The sequence below is a fragment of the Salminus brasiliensis genome, chromosome 22, assembly GCF_030463535.1.
Source record: "Salminus brasiliensis chromosome 22, fSalBra1.hap2, whole genome shotgun sequence".
Taxonomy (NCBI): Eukaryota; Metazoa; Chordata; class Actinopteri; order Characiformes; family Bryconidae; genus Salminus; species Salminus brasiliensis.
In genome coordinates this window covers 15,769,388-15,785,485 of record NC_132899.1, presented here as the reverse complement: position 1 = coordinate 15,785,485, position 16,098 = coordinate 15,769,388, and the positions used below count along the sequence as shown (strand labels likewise).

Here is a 16,098-nt window from a genome sequence, read left to right as displayed (position 1 = left end):
GTTTTATACCTTGATACTTTCAGGGCTCCGTACACGTGTGTTCTAATAAGGCAGTGGACTTCTCCGCACTACGCACTCCAGTTAGTCCACTACTGTACATATTAGAGCACAGCCCCAGCCCTGCCAGAGTTTCGCTTTGTACGTCAGCTGTCATACAGCGTTAGATGCAACACGGTGAAGCGCTGTATGTACACACATATGAGGTCATTTTGCTGGTGGTCGAGGCAGAGACGGAGAGGAGTTACGCAGACAACAGAAGCAACACTGCTCAAAAAACACTACTAGAACTGAGGTGCATGCTAGTCAATGAGTCGTAAAAGGACCACTCGGGATTGTACAGCTAGCTAGCTAATGGTAGGCGGATGACAAGATGATCTTCACGACACCACATTAACGCTGAACAACTTTATTCTTGTTGTTTTTTAGGTAATAGGGGCACTACAGTCGTCGTGCTGCAGAGAACATCCCAGGTCCTGCTATGGACCTTTCTACTCTGGCCAGAGGCAAAAAATTGGTCCATTTGGATTTAAAGGGAGCGCCTCCCAGAATTAGCTACTTACATGAGGTGAGACCACCGTTTGTAATATTGTTGTTTTATGCCAGTAATGCACCATAAACTTTAATAAGACCATTTCTCCTCAGCTGATCCATCTTTTTGCTGATCTTGGTGCAAATGGCATACTTGTTGAGTATGAGGATATGTTTCCCTATGAGAAAGAGCTGAAGATTCTGCAGTCCAAAGTTCATCCACCTTACAGGTATTGCTAGTAACCATATTAAACATTTTATTGTTTATAATAACGCCACTGAATATCTGATGTCCTTGTGAATCTTTATACAGCCGTGAAGAGATTATTTCCTTTCAAGAAATTGCCCATTCCAGAGGGTTGGAGATCATTCCTTTGGTGCAGACATTTGGACACCTTGAAGTGAGTGATAGTGTATAATAATAGCTTCTAGATTTATGTTGTATTCTTCACTGCACTGCAGAGGCGGTTGGCTGAGCTGTCTTACTGGGAGCATCCAAACATACATTTATTTTCCAAACAGTTTGTCCTGAAGCACAGCACCTTTGGGAATCTGCGAGAGGTCCACAACTGCCTGGGGACCCTGAATCCACACAGCAAAAAAGGGGTCGCTCTTGTCCTTGAGATGTTGCACCAAGTCATGGAGGTTCACCCTAAAAGCACTGCACTGCATATTGGAGCTGATGAGGTACAGCTCAGTCAGTACAGTGTTATGTATGCACCGATGCTCAGGTGACTGACCTTTCAGTAAATCAGTTATAAATTGTTGGGGTTGTGATATTTAGGGTTTGTTTAGTTATAAAATGGTTTATTTACTTAACTTACTTATTTGGATTTGGAATACTAAACATTAAACTACTCTTAAATGTTGTTAAACTCTCTAATTACCAGATAGAAAGATTTTAATACTAAGATATATTTGAGAAACTCGGCCTGATTTATACAGTAATTAGTAATCTAGTGCAGTCATTTTTATAATTTGTATATTTTTTATAAAACAAATTGTGTCCCTAATGCACATGCATGTCATCTGGGCACATGGTGCATACACGGTCATATTTACATTGCCATATAATGCACAGCATGTATACAGGCACCCCTTAGATTTACTCTATTAAAAATTGTATCATATATATGGTATGAAAATATACAGTATGAAAATGCTTAAGATCTAAAAATTCAAATTGTACATTGTTTATGTTCTCAGGTGTACTTGCTGGGTGAAGGAGAGCAGTCTAAGGAGTGGTTAAGCATTCCAGGTCACAGTATTCACAAGCTGTTCCTCAGTCACATCACTACAGTGACAAAAGGGATTCGAAAGAGCTACCCAAACCTCAGTGTAATAATGTGGGATGACATGCTCCGGAGCATGAGCTCTGACACCATTAAAGGTGAACATTCCTGTTGCATTGTTTTGCTTATTTGTGTTTAGGAAAGAATAACACTAACTAAATAACCTTCTTTATTTAGCTAACTAGACATGAGCCATCCTAATACAATACAATAAACATACCTAACAGTCTAAGGGGCTTAAAGCAACATTATGTAGCATTTAACAGCTTCAAAATCATTCTGATGCTTTACTGACGTGTAATAGGGATATAGAGAATAGTGTCTCTATCAATGCTGTTCCAGGCTTGGCAGGCTGCTAATTGCTCTTATAAGGGAATTCTACTGATTCCACAGATGCAAATTAATTCCATCAGTGATAGGATATAAGGTAAGCCTCTCTAGAGAAACATAACAAAGTGGGAGCTGTTTATAAGAGCGGGGTGATAGGAACCAGGCATCTGAAGCGTTTAACGCTTCTGTAAATTATGGTAAAAGTTTAAATGTAAGGAAAAACTAAGCTGCAGAAATCACACTTTCTCTGATGTCATGAGAAGCAACTAATTTACATATGTGCCCATTCAATCTACCACATTTAGGCCCAGTCTATTTAGATGCAGTGTTTTTTGACTGAAGCACATTGGAGGACAGCCAATCAGAACAGAACTCATTTAGTTTATATTAGTTTTGAAGCCACAGCCTGTGTGTATCTTTGGGATACATGATTGTGCAAAGTGCCTTTATAACACAGAATAACTTTTCCAAGAGTCAGCCCATTTAGTAGACTTATTCTTATTCTTTATTTTGCTCTTTTAGATAGTGGTCTTGTTGGACTGGTGCAACCCATGCTCTGGGACTACAGCCCTGTTTTGGATGTGGACAACAGTAGTAAGTTTCCTTTTGTATTGAATACAGTAAGCCACTGTAATCTTATAAAAATGTGAACTTTTGATTTACCTAAAAGCACATTTCAGTATTCCCTCACGTACTGGCTGGATAACATTACCGCTTTATAAAGATGAATGAAGGTTGATTTGGACAATAAAAGGTGCCTTTACTTTGCTCTCTGTATACAGTTATGCTAATGGAGAAGTACAGCTCTGCTGGGTTATCACAGCAGTGGGCTGCAAGTTCTTTCAAAGGCTCCACCACTGTACACACCTGTGTGACCAGCACCCAAAGGCACGTGGACAACCATCTGCAGTGGTTAAAAGTAGCAGCTGGTCTTTCTCCTGATGTGGAACTACAGGGCATTGCGCTCACTGGATGGCAAAGGTATTTTAATTAGAATGTTTTGATTTTCTGAAAGAAAAAGAGGCGCATGGAGAGGTTGAGTGCTGATTATGTACTCATATTTGCCTTGTGCGTTTTTCCACTGTAGATATGACCACCTGTCTGTCTTGTGTGAACTGATGCCCCTCGGGTTGCAGTCTCTTGCTTCATGTCTACAGACTCTTCTACACGGTTTGTCACATTGTGACACTCTTTGTTGTTAAAACATTTGTAAAGACATTTTTAAGAGGACATTGTTTCAAATTCAGTGGAAAATGACTTTAATTTCTTCATTGTGGTGGGTGATAGCAACCACAGGGCCTAGAGTCTACAGCACGAATACAATTTTTTCCTGCTCTCCAAAACAACCAGTGAATCTACACATGTCAAAGACATAACATGTGTTATGTCTTATGTCAGTGTTGATAGTGGGAAACAGTGGTAAATCTGAATTAAAGTAAAAAAAGCTTATGTTTATGGTTACATTCACCACCACTGTGAGTGATTCTCTAGGATTCAAACAAAGAGAGATTTTGAAGAATGTGTAAATGGTATGAATGGTAAAAAACAGTGATATTAATAAGGTTAATAAGTTAATCACTCAGAATATTGGAAATCACAAGTGTTCCTTCTGACTTCAATGACTGTCTGTTAGGAGGCTTTACTCAAGATGCTCAGAATAAGGTGATGGAGGCTCTGGGCACTGGCACAACTGAAGTAGGAGACATAGCAAGGTATTCCACATACATATTGAATGAGAATTGAATGTAGCATCTAAAATTTCATTTATTTATTAATTTTATTTAATTCTGATCCCCAAGAGCAGTGTTTTTAATTGGTAATCACACTATATTAATTCCCTAAAAGTATTGGTACATCTGCTCATTCATTGATTCTTCCGAATTCAAATGTAAAAAATAGCCCTGGTTTTGTTGGAGTAACTGTCTCTACTGTCAAGGGAAAGTTTCTACTAGATTTTGGATGCGTGCTGTGTAATTAAGGGTAAGTGAGGTTAAGATGTTGGATGATCAACACCCTACCTCATCCTCAACTCACAACCCAAAAGTATAGGATGGAGCCCCAACCATCATTCCAGAGTACACAGTTCCACTGCTCCACAGTTCAATACTGGGGGGCTTTATATCCCTATAGCCCACACCTGGCTTTAGGCATAGTTTCATGTGTATCTGCTCAAGAGAGTACTGTTCTATTGGCACACTCTTTTTACAGGGACTAGAAAGGCTGTGTTTGTGCATTTGCACAACTGTGTCAGCAGTGGTTACTACTTAAATTACCTGAATGCACAAACATTTGGAGTGCAAGCTAATAAAAATAGTAGAGACTATATATTTCTAAAGAGGTTTGCATTTAATTAAGTATATTCATAAATTACTTAAGTTTTAACATTTCCTTGATTTGCTATTTTTCATTTTTGACATAATTTTAATCTGGCAGTTAATGTTTACATTGTGTCAACATTTCATGTCAATAGAAATGCTCCACAGTTACATGGAATTATGTTTTTTTACATTGACTTCTATTGAAAGTTAAGAGTATTTTTGTAAAGTTGTAATTTTGGAGATACAAGGTTTATGTGTGACAGTGACGTTTTAATGCTTTCCATAACTCTCCTCATGTCACATGGTCGCTAATTTAACTACTAGCTTGTTTTACCCCCAATTACAAAATGCCTGAGTAATGTTGTTAACTAAATTTCTGCAAACAGGCTTTAATGGAAGGGATACAATGTTAAGTACATACATTTGACAATAAATGCTCTTTCTTTTAATCATAAATTGCATTTAATAGATGTTGCTTTTAGTGCAGATGCGTTCAATGCATTGTTGTTATTTCCGTGTTCCAGACTGCCTCAGGAAACCTCCCGCTCGTACGCTGGGATGAAACTAGCTGAAGTCGTTGTACAGTTAACAGCAATGCTGGAGTCTGAAGAGCTCAGATACTTTGACAGCAGTGTGTAAGTTGAGTGAGAATGCTGGTGAAAATATTGAAGTATTTGTGTTAATGATGTTCATTGATTGAAAGGGATAAATGTAAATGGTTATACTTTATCAAAGTGCTCATATACTGTATGTTGTTCACAGGTATGTGAGAGGCTGGTTCTCCCCCTACCACAGGGAGAAAAAGATCATCAACCCACTTTTTGCAGAACAAATCCAGAAAGATGCAAAAACGTACGCTTTTTTACAATTTTGCGTTACATTATCAGATAATAGTAAAATACGTTTCTTATCAGTAACATATCACAACATCTCTCAACATTGTGTTCAAATCAAATCTGTTTATCATAGTGTCCGTTCTGTGATAAGATCTTACACCAGGAACTCGCACCACTTCTAAATGTCCTTTTCCTCCAGGTTCCTGGAAGCTGTGGAGTTCAAAGTGAAAGAAATCAGGCAGGAGATGGGCCTGCTATACCCAGACTCAACAGTGGAGGAATGGATATCGCAGCATGTCACTCCAGTTCTGAAGCCACTACAGAATGTATTGATGGACGTTTACACTGCTCTGGAGGACATGGGAATGTACAATAGTGACTCTGCTCAAAGTGGCAGTTAACTAAAAGATTGCATGTACTACTGAATGTGGATAAAAATCAAGAAATACTTTTTTTCTGTGTATTGCTTCTGTAAAATAAATCTAATAAATTTGTATATAAAATGTTGCTAATGCTGATATTTAAAATCAAATTCAAACGACTCCTTATACAGCGATTCCTTCCTTATATATAACTTTTTCAAAATTACATATTACACAATTTTATACATATATATATATATATATATATAATTTACTATTAGTAGCAGTAGTAGTTGTTAGTATTGTTTTGACGTAATCTTTTATACTTAGCAAAGGTGTTTCAAACAACAAGCATAAATGAGCCTATTATAAAGTAAATAAAATCTAGAGTTTATTTCTGACAATCTTATAGATTTCACTTTGGATGCTAAAACAACCGACAGTCTGCTTCAGTAGCTCCGTTCAGTAAATCAGTCTCCGTGCTCTTATTATGTAATGTAGGGCTGCGATCGACCCGGCAGTGCTCCGCTGTAGTTCCCACAATATTTGTAGCTTACATGAGTCGTTTGAATAAACAAGGCGGATAAATGCCGTGTTTTATCCAAGAGTAAAATATGCCTTCTCGGCTCAGCGGTCCTCACATCCTGTACCGTCTTCGTCCCTGTTGTCAATGCGTTTAGACCGGATCCGCTTCGGTTTGGCGGCGCTCCTCGGACTGTCAGCTCTTTAGGAGAAAGGCTGTTTGTGGATAGCTCGCTGGGTAGCTATAGCTAGCCGGCTAGCTGCTGTTTACATAATTATCCAGCGGAGGGAAGTTCGCTCGCGGACTGCAGGAATTTGATATTAGGATCCTGCAGATTGGGACGGACTGCTCGGAGCCGGGAGAATATGGCTGAGTTACACATTGAGGCGAACGCGACTGGTATAATGGAGCAGAGCGAGCACCGCGGCTCGGTTAGCGTGAGGCTGCCCTCGCCCACCCTGGTGCTTCCGCATCGCAGCGGCTTGTCCAGTCCCGGAGTGTCCGGCTCCAGAGCCGTGTTCGGCTTCCCCATGAAGAGCAGCCCGAGTTCCCCTTCAGAAGCTGTGGAGAAACCGGGCTCCCGGTGGGTCCGGCTGAACGTCGGGGGAACTTACTTCATCACTACGAAACAGACCCTGTGCAGGGAACCAAAATCCTTTCTGTATCGGTTATGTCAGGAGGACCCAGACCTTGATTCAGATAAGGTGGGTTAATGTGTTTCGAGTTGGAGTTGCAGTTTAAAACAGTGGTTCCCTATCCTGACACTTAGACCTAGCATAAAACGAGCTGGCCCGTCAGTCGTTTAGTGAATCAGACAGAGAAGTTAAAGGTAATCATCTGTATAATGTGGGGTCAAGAGGACTGAAATAGGGAACTTCTGGTCTAAAAGCAAGTGCGCAGCTTTTTAATCCATGCGTCCAAAATGTGGCAAACACAACTGTCTTACAGTTTACTCTCATGGATCATATTACTAGAACTAGACTAACCAATGTGAACAGATCCACAGAGGATTTACCCTCCTCACACCCAAGGTATACATTCCAGCAGCTGGGGAGATTCTCAGAGGCAGATACTTAGCTACATGTGCTCGATCAAAACCCAGGAAGGGGTAAAGCAGCACCAAGCTGTGCAGAGGGTACTTTTATTGTGTAGATAAGATCATACACACATTCAGCATCAGACAGAGCTGAAAATATCACCTTCACACAAAAATCTTGGATCTCTGTTATATTGTGACAGAAAGTGGTGATGAACACAAATACTTAATGACATGAAATAAAATATGAAGATTTTCCTTCTCCTGTAAAGTTGGCATTTGAGAGACACAATGTTTTGGTGTGACAGTGACATAATATATTCAACAGGAAATGAGAAGCCTCAATAACTAAATATAATATCAAAATTATGAGTGTGTCCTCCATTTGTCTTCAGTTATTTAAAAAAAAATCTGAAGGGATGTTTTTCACAACTCCAGAGTTCAGTCTTTCTGGATATCACCACCTGAACAGTCCCAAACCCATTCGATATTACTGTGATCTGACCTCTGGGGTGGTCAGGCAGCAGCCTCTTGATGGTTTCTTGATCCTACACACATTATTAGACCCATAGTTTATCTTCTCACAGTGTAAGGATGGGTAGAAACATATGGATTTTGTTCAGATCTGAAGTGAAACGAGTGCTGCTTGACTTTCTCCAGTCTCATGCATGTTTGTTCTGGTTTTGGAGTTTTGTTTGTAGAGAAATGGTGTGCAGTAAAATGACCGTAATTACCTGATGAATACCTGGTTTCTTCAAGACAGTTTAGTTATAGTTAACTGTTGAGAATCCTGTAGTTGAGTTGGGTGGGACAGAGGGGTGAATGTTATTAATGTGGAATAGTGATTGGATTCATGGCCTTTTCCCAATCAATCACAACCTATTACTGTCTTTCTGTGCAGGATGATACAGGAGCTTATTTGATTGATAGGGACCCCACATACTTTGGACCTATCTTGAATTATCTAAGGCATGGGAAGCTGATCATCAACAAGAACCTTGCTGAAGAGGGTGAGATGCTCTGGATGTTCTGTCTTTGATCCATCATAATAACAGTAGTAATGTGGTTGCTTTTAGAAGCACCTCTTTCTGTAAGAACATTATTACTGGGACACCGTGTCCCCACAGCATACGTAACAGCTACAGGAATGGTACATCTTTCTCTTAGGAACAGTATGTGTCCAAAGCATGGTGTGTGTCATAACTCAAAATTATATGGTGTAAGACTTGAACTACTTTGGAGTTCAGCTCTATTCCTCTGAAACATGATCTCCAATGCAGAATCTAAGCCACAGCTAATTAATTCACTATTGCAGGAAATATGGACCTACAATATACTGACTCACTATTCTTAGAGCTGCAGTGAACTAATGTTTTTAAACCTTGGGCAACATGGGCAGTTGTGAATAAATGCAAAAGCACCAGAATGAAACATGTTGCAACATGCTTTGTAAATGTGTTACAGCTGTGATTTGTTTGGTTTTTACAGGAGTTCTTGAGGAAGCTGAATTTTACAACATTGCATCACTGGTGAGGCTGGTGAAGGAGAGGATACGAGACAATGAGAACAGGACGTCCCAGGTGGGAATAAAGCAGGAAATAAAGCACTTTGTGCGCTTGGTTTTTGGCAGAGTAGCTTCGAAATTGATTGAGTCACATAATTAGACTTTCAGTTAGTGATACAGATTGCAGTCTTAACTCCAAAAACAGGAAAACAAGATGCACTTTCTTTTAGGTTTATAGTAAATTAAGTTAACTAATTGGTACATGTTCTAAAATTACAATGCATACATGTAAATTAGGTGAGCTATATGGTTTTTAATCCACATTTCTCTAGATTGTGGTTTAAAAAATGTATTAGCTAATGCAACCATTGCAAAATAGCAATGGCACAGCAGCCAGCAGATTATCTAAACTGTGTAATCATGTTGTAAGCATATAGCTAGTCTGTAAGTGTTCTTTTCCTTACTTCTTTCATGTAATCCATCCTAATATGTTGTTGTTCAGTGTAATTATCTTTTTTTTTTCTTTACATGTGCATCACTATATGGATAAAGTAACACCTGCTTATTCATTGTGTCTTCCTGAATCAAGAGTATTCACATGGGCGTATCCTGCTTTTGTTGGAGTAACTGTCTCTACTGTCTAGAGATGGCTTTTGCCTAAATGTGGCGATCAGTTATTCTGAGGATTTGATTGCATACAGCGGCAGGCGCGTTAGCGAGGTCAGGATGTAGGATGATCACCACCCCACCTCATCCTTAACTCCTCCCAAAAGTACTTGATGGAGCACCATCATTTCAGAGAACACTGTTCCACTACTCCACAGCTAAATGCTGAATGAGGACTTTACACTCCTCTAGCCCACGCCTGGCATTAGACATGGTGCCAATAGGTTCATGTTTATCTGCTCCAGAAAGTCCCATTCTATTAGGAGTACTTATTTGCAGACACTAGACAAGCTGTGTGCGTGCATTTGCACATCTGTGTCAGCAGTGGGTGCAACTTAAAGTAGCTGAATGCATACATTACAAGGGGTGTCCACAAACATTTGGACAGATACTATATCATTAGTATAGCACATATCTCTTTCTCTTGTGTATCACATAATTTAAATTGAAACAGGGAGAGAGGGACACACACACACACAGACAGACATCATTGGGTTTTTGTCTTTGCAGGGCCCTGTGAAGCATGTGTATCGTGTGCTCCAGTGTCAGGAAGAAGAGCTCACTCAAATGGTCTCCACAATGTCTGATGGATGGAAGTTTGAACAGGTGAGCGCATGTTTTTTGTTATTCTATGCAGGATTACTTGCCTTTCTTTGTCAATGGAGATTTTTTTGCCTCCGTGTTTTAGAACTGACATGTCAATGAACATATCTGGATGTAATTTTTAGCATAGGTGAATTGTGCATGATTTAAAAAAAATGCCTGAATAGGTGATTTGTCATCTACTCATTTAGTCTGATCCAACATGGATTGCTACTTATTCTACTGTTACTGTGGTTTTCCCTCCTGATTGCAAGTCTGTACATGTTCCACTTGACTTTGTCTAAAAAGAAAAGGAATGTATGACATCCAGCCTCTGTATGTGCATGTTGACCACCTATTTTGGGTTAGAGTAGTTGTTATAAGAAGAGAAGCGATATGAGGCTGACTCAACTAACTTACCTTTCTAGCTCATAAGCATTGGATCCTCCTACAACTATGGCAATGAGGACCAGGCCGAGTTCCTGTGTGTGGTTTCCAGAGAGCTCAACAACTCTACTAATGGGATTGTTATTGAACCAACTGAGAAGGCTAAGGTGAGAGCAAGCTCAAATATGAACTGTGTAATGTTAGCAATTCAAAGCTTTTACAGTCTAGTGTTGATCATGGCAGATGATATTTGAACCTACATGAATAGACTTTTCAAAGACCCATTTAAATGTCTGTGTTGTCCCTGGACTATGATCACTACATCAGGGCACAAGGTCTTTTAGGTTCTTATCTGTGATCACTGTAATGCAACCTCTTGCTAAGTTTCAGGCATGTCTGAATGCAAAGGTCCTTGGGGAAGTAGTTTTTTTCCCCCATTCTACTTTCTGAACCAAAAATAGCTGCATGCTCAGGTTTATTCAGCCACACTTGCTCAGTAATCTATTAGCATTCTGCATTATGCTCGATGTGGTGGCGTCTAGCAAGGTTTCAATCGTTTGGTTGTCCCCTGTGTTACAGATCCTTCAGGAGAGAGGTTCCCGGATGTGAGGAGACCTTCTTAGCTGTGCTGACACACATCTCACACTCCCCTCCATTCCATTCCTCTCCACTCCTCTCCCTCCTCCACCATACAGCTCACTCCAGGTCCATCAGCTCACATGCCCTGACATGCCTTCCTTTCTTTCACCCTCCTCCCTTGTGCCTTTCCACAGTGGGGGGTCTTCAACCCCCCCCTCCCTGCAGTGCTGCAACATCGCCCATCCAGCACCATCAAAAACCATCACTGCTGTTATCAACTAATCAAAAATGCTAAACAGGTTATAATCCAGATAATCTGTTGCGATGCAAGACTGCCAGTGACAGTGACGGCTAGGGAGGTGTTAACGTAAGGTTTACGAGGTTTATCTGTCACTATAACCTTAATCATCTACGTTGCCTCGGAACTTGGTCATAATCAGTTTCCTGTTCTGATCATTATCATCATAACTTACTTTGTTGCCGGCATGCTAGTTTCAAGGAACTCCTGTTGCCCTGCTCAGCTAGGCTGCGTCTACACCACTGAAATCTCCTCAGGACTTCCAGGGGCGCGAAAGTAGACAAAACTGTTTTGTCCCCCCACCCCTTACTCCACTTCTCATAACAAGCACATTAACTCACTGTGTTATTTGAGTGCGTGAGTGAGCGAGCTAGTGAGTGAACATCAGCAGCATCGCTCGTCTACCACGCCTGGTGTGGCATAATGCACAGTACAGCGCAAGATAGCCGGCGCATAGAAGGCGGCCTCTGAACATGCAGCATTTTGTCTCCAGTTTGTAGTGTGTCTATCTCTTTAAGACTGTCTACCCTCCTGGAGCTGGCCCAGGAATAACTGGAGGGGAAGGGAGGACACAGACAGTTTCCCGGTTGGTCATCCCACCCACTTTTACCGCTATGGATCGAAAGACGTCTCTCATTTCTCATTCAGTCAGGATGATGCACGTCATCCTGTGGAAATTCTTTTGTTGTTCTTGTTACTATGGCATTCACACATTCAAACACTACACTATAGAAATGTGCAATTTTGGGGCATGTAAGGATTATTAATATTACAAATACATGTATTACAAAAAGGCTGAATGCAAGTCATGTAATTGTTAATGTCTGTACCATAGCAGTCATTTTTGTTCAGCTAGAAAACATACTCTATTTGACTGCGAAAGGTTAAGAATTGTCCCATGCTCCTGGTATATTTGTCCAGCGCCTGGTCACTGATATGTGAATTTTTGTGTTGTGTTCTCCCTCCAGCTGTTTAGAAATGTGACTGGAAAATGGGAGACTTCCATGGTCTTACTTCACTTTCTCTCTCAAGAATATTTGTTTCACTTTAGAGAAGTGCATAAGTTCTTTAGCATATCATATAAGAGCTCCATGAGACTGTTGATCAAGGAGATGCCCACATGCTTTAAGGGTGAGGCAGGAACCGCAGTGGTTCTCTTATCTCATGATACTGCTCCCTGAACACAAACATCATATTTTGGCTATTTAACTGTTTCTATCTCATAGGTATATAAGTTATAGTGGAATAGTGTTGAATGTTAAGGGCTCTATTTTACATGGATTGAGATGCTTGCCCTCATGTCAAAATAAACTGTATTACTTCAGGTAAACTGTGCTAAATTCAATGACATTTTGACATCAGGGCCAGTGCTTAGTCCCCTTTTACACTAAATTAATTGCCCTCAATGTTTTAAGAGTTAGTCAGTCAAGAGTAGATTATTAAGGACATCTCCCACTTGTAAAGTTGTGAAACCCTAGAACCTGCTAATCTGCTAACACACATTGTGCTTGGACATGTGTTGACAGTATTTAGACCTACATTTCTTGTTCAGTATCATAGTTTGGATAATGGCATGACTTGGTGTTGGTTATTACGTTGTTGTTCATGTCCATTTAAAAGCAACTCTCAGTTGACCGAATCATATACATTGTCAGAGTAACCTTTTGTTTTGTCTTAACTACTTTTAAATGTTGTGTACTTGCGTTCTTGCATTTGTGTTGGGAATTTGTCCCTTATTTTTGCCTCTGTTTCCAAGGACATTCACTCTTTATGATGAGAAACAGGGAAAATGATTCCTAAAATGTGCTCCATTTGTAAGCCTTTAAATTTGGATTTCTCAAATCAAGTTCTCTAAGTTGGTGGGGTTATTTTAAGCTCTTAAGCTTGGTTCATTATGTCCCGTATGTTACTTGCCTCTTCTCTTCTATTTGGACAGAAAGTCTAGTTGTGTTTCTTTGTACTCTGTTACTATGTCTAACCATTTCTAGGTTCTTCTAGGATTCTCCTAGAGCCAGGTTTCCTGGACATGGATTAAGCCTAATCTTGGACTAAATTACAATGCCAGTGATGTTATGTCATTGACAATCCTTATTAGGCTTATTATTGGGCCAAGAAGCTAGTCCTTCATTTTCATAAAAGATTTTTTTGTCATAACTAAGAAATACCCTACAGTGGCCCTTGGTTGCTCTGTTGTTTCCAATACTGTACATGCTTAGCTTTTTAGATTGCCTTTGTGCCACTGCAATTTCTTTTTCCTTTAACATTTGTCCTGAGGAAACATTTCGTTTGTGCCCTTAATGTTGTACTCACTTGCACTTTAAGTATGTCCATGTCTTTCATTGTCTGACCTCCATGGAGGTATGTACACACACAGCAAGGTCATGTAGAAATGTGAAGTTACTGCAGTTCGTGCAGTTTACTTTAGTCCATGTAAAAAAAACAAACAAAAAAAACCTAATCATGGTAACTTTAAACTATATTTAAAGCAATTATTAAGTTTAAAAGACTTTTGGAGCACTAACTATAGTTCTTTTTTTATTTGAGATTTTCCGTTTCCCCATTGTAGTCCTCCCATTTGTTTGTGGTCAAACAAAAAAAGACGTTGAAGCAAAAAGAAGTGTGTGGGGGGAAAAAAACAATTGTGAAACTTTATACTGTTTTATTAGACCTGAAAGGGAGGGAGGGGGCCCTTGTGTCTCTGGTACGTGAACCTGAACTGAACGCATGCAGTGTGTTAAAGTATATAATGCTATATACTGGGACTTTGTCTGGCATTGTGTTAGTGTAGGGGTCAAGTGATGCATGGGCAGTGACTACAGAGGCTGGAGGGATATGTGCAAGGTGAACATTTCAGGCAGTTGGTCGGGAACTTGTAATTTTGGTTTGTTCCATTTCATCCTGTCCAGATAAACGCTATTTACTCATTACCACAGGAAGTTTTTGATAAAAGGTTTAGCACTGAATAGTCGTTTGGAAGCTAACCTAACTGGACAGGAACGCAGGCCTCTGTCATGTTTATTCACACCTAAAAGAAAAAAAAAGGTTCATATTCAAAATACGGGGGTTAGTTTTTCAAGACTGCCATAATAGTTAGTCTGCAACACCTGCATGCTTTGATATACAGTACACACACACACACGTGTGCATGTGTGCACACCTACAAAGAAAGACATTTAAACATGTATTAAAAACCTGCTACTTACACCAGATGTTTTGAGTGTATTAAGTTATCAACTGTATTGATGTCAAGTGTGACCTTTTGTCTAAATGGAGATTGTGGAAGCTAAGTGTTTTGGAAATGAATAGTCTCGGTCAGACTGTCCTTAAATTTTTCTTTTTTTCTTCTTTTTTTTTTTTTGAACTTTGTCTTCTGATGCAGTTTCTTTTAATGTACAGATTGCAATGAGGAAAAAATGTCTGATTTTTATCATAAAATGTATTTGTGTTCAAAATGTTGTAGTTCTCATTTTATCACAGAACTTTGTTGCAATTGTTTACCAGAGAACTGAGCATGTATGTACACTGTATCTGAATAAAAAAAAAAGTTTTACAGAAGCAGAATGACTATCCATTGTGTATATTTGTAATAGAAGGGTATGCCAAGCCTCACCGAAATCTGTTTGAGAACAAATTATTATTATTATTATTTTTTCATTAATTTCAAAACATACTATTCACCCTTCAGGTGATCCATAAAAACTGCAAAAACAAAATACACCCGATCACATTTAAAATTCATAAAGAGTGGATTTCCTTTTGAGTGAGGTGCAATACATGCCAGCCTGTCAGAACAGAGCTCATTCGCATACACAGATCTCAAAGGCTGTGGAAAAAAACAGACAGTAAGGAATCAAGAGAGGTTGGAAAATGGTCATGCGAATACCATGCCATGTAAGGATGTTATGGGCTGGAGTTCAGGGTTGCTTCAAGGAAAGGGTGTGTGAAGCCCCACCATAGTTGAGGTGATCTTGGAGAAAAAGGGAGGAAATGGGGTGGAGGTGGGTGTGAAGTTGTTTGTCACGAAGGTGAAGTGAGTTTGTATGGTATATACAGCAGAGCTAGAGGAGTTCAGGACGTGGTTCTTCTCCCAAAATATAGTTTTGTCATAACTAAGCTTCCATTTGTTGACTTTTAAGGAAAAGTATTATGCAACAATTTCATAACAATGTTAGCCTGTTAGCCATGTTGAGCTTTCCTACAACCACCTGTGATGTGTGTTTGGGGGTCATTGTCCTGTTGATATACCCAATTGTGTCCAAGTTTCAGCTGTCTAGCTGGCATGTTTGTCTGTTGGTCAATCCAGCGAGTACCATCAAAAAAACATTTATGTAGGCACAGATATGCTACCAGCTGTAGGCAATGCTGATCGCAGACAGGAAGTTAAGAAACCTTGGCCTTATCAAGTTTGGAAGACATTTTGAAACTTTGAGCATCACTAAATTATAATCAACATTAGAGTATGTATAATTTTCTCTCTGTGTTGATCAGAAACCCCCAAATAAGTGCTCTAGAAAAAGAACAGCTCAAAGAAAACACAGAAAGCCCAATATTGCCATGCGTCATGAGTGTATGTAAATTGGCAATCACAAATGTATGTTAGAAGCAGAAGTGGTTAGAGTAGGCTAGGCCTGTTCACCCAAGCCCATTCAGCATATCAACTAGGGTTTGGTCAGTGCTGTTTTTCCCTTTTTGACAAACACTTCAAAAGTCAAAAATGAAATGATAAAGCTCATAAAGTCAGTGAACTGTGACCAGTTGCAAAGCTACATTCAAAGGACAAAAATAATGGGACACATGCTCATTCATTGTTTCTTCCTTACTCTAAAGTAGTAAAACGTTTATCCCGGTTTTGTTGGA

The 16,098-nt window shown here is 39.7% G+C and overlaps 2 protein-coding genes across 2 annotated transcripts; both read left to right on the top strand.

Annotated features, from left to right (window-relative positions):
• Nucleotides 1-133: 133 nt before the first annotated feature.
• hexd (hexosaminidase d) lies at nt 134-5,781 on the top strand. The gene is made up of 13 exons (XM_072667109.1): nt 134-292; nt 427-565; nt 643-758; nt 842-929; nt 1,051-1,215; nt 1,735-1,918; nt 2,673-2,744; nt 2,933-3,131; nt 3,238-3,320; nt 3,784-3,862; nt 4,993-5,103; nt 5,231-5,320; nt 5,504-5,781. Exons 2-13 carry the CDS (start codon nt 479-481, stop codon nt 5,703-5,705), a joined length of 1,476 nt encoding a protein of 491 aa, XP_072523210.1. The 5' UTR covers nt 134-292; nt 427-478; the 3' UTR covers nt 5,706-5,781.
• Nucleotides 5,782-6,181: 400 nt separating this feature from the next.
• On the top strand, nt 6,182-14,783 carry kctd2 (potassium channel tetramerization domain containing 2). The gene is made up of 6 exons (XM_072667621.1): nt 6,182-6,893; nt 8,127-8,235; nt 8,714-8,805; nt 9,906-10,001; nt 10,406-10,531; nt 10,944-14,783. The coding sequence occupies exons 1-6, from the start codon at nt 6,555-6,557 to the stop codon at nt 10,971-10,973; spliced, it is 792 nt and encodes a 263-aa protein (XP_072523722.1). The 5' UTR covers nt 6,182-6,554; the 3' UTR covers nt 10,974-14,783.
• The last annotated feature ends 1,315 nt before the right edge of the window (nt 14,784-16,098 follow it).

Excerpts from the sequence above, each read along its gene's own strand:
- hexd (XM_072667109.1), top strand. The coding sequence starts at position 479 with ATGGACCTTTCTACTCTGGCCAGAGGCAAAAAATTGGTCCATTTGGAT. Across the intron at positions 1,216-1,734 it reads TGCATATTGGAGCTGATGAG|GTGTACTTGCTGGGTGAAGG; the intron begins GTACAGCTCAGT and ends TTATGTTCTCAG. Across the intron at positions 2,745-2,932 it reads TTTGGATGTGGACAACAGTA|TTATGCTAATGGAGAAGTAC; the intron begins GTAAGTTTCCTT and ends CTCTGTATACAG.
- kctd2 (XM_072667621.1), top strand. The coding sequence starts at position 6,555 with ATGGCTGAGTTACACATTGAGGCGAACGCGACTGGTATAATGGAGCAG. Across the intron at positions 6,894-8,126 it reads CAGACCTTGATTCAGATAAG|GATGATACAGGAGCTTATTT; the intron begins GTGGGTTAATGT and ends CTTTCTGTGCAG. Across the intron at positions 8,236-8,713 it reads CAAGAACCTTGCTGAAGAGG|GAGTTCTTGAGGAAGCTGAA; the intron begins GTGAGATGCTCT and ends TGGTTTTTACAG.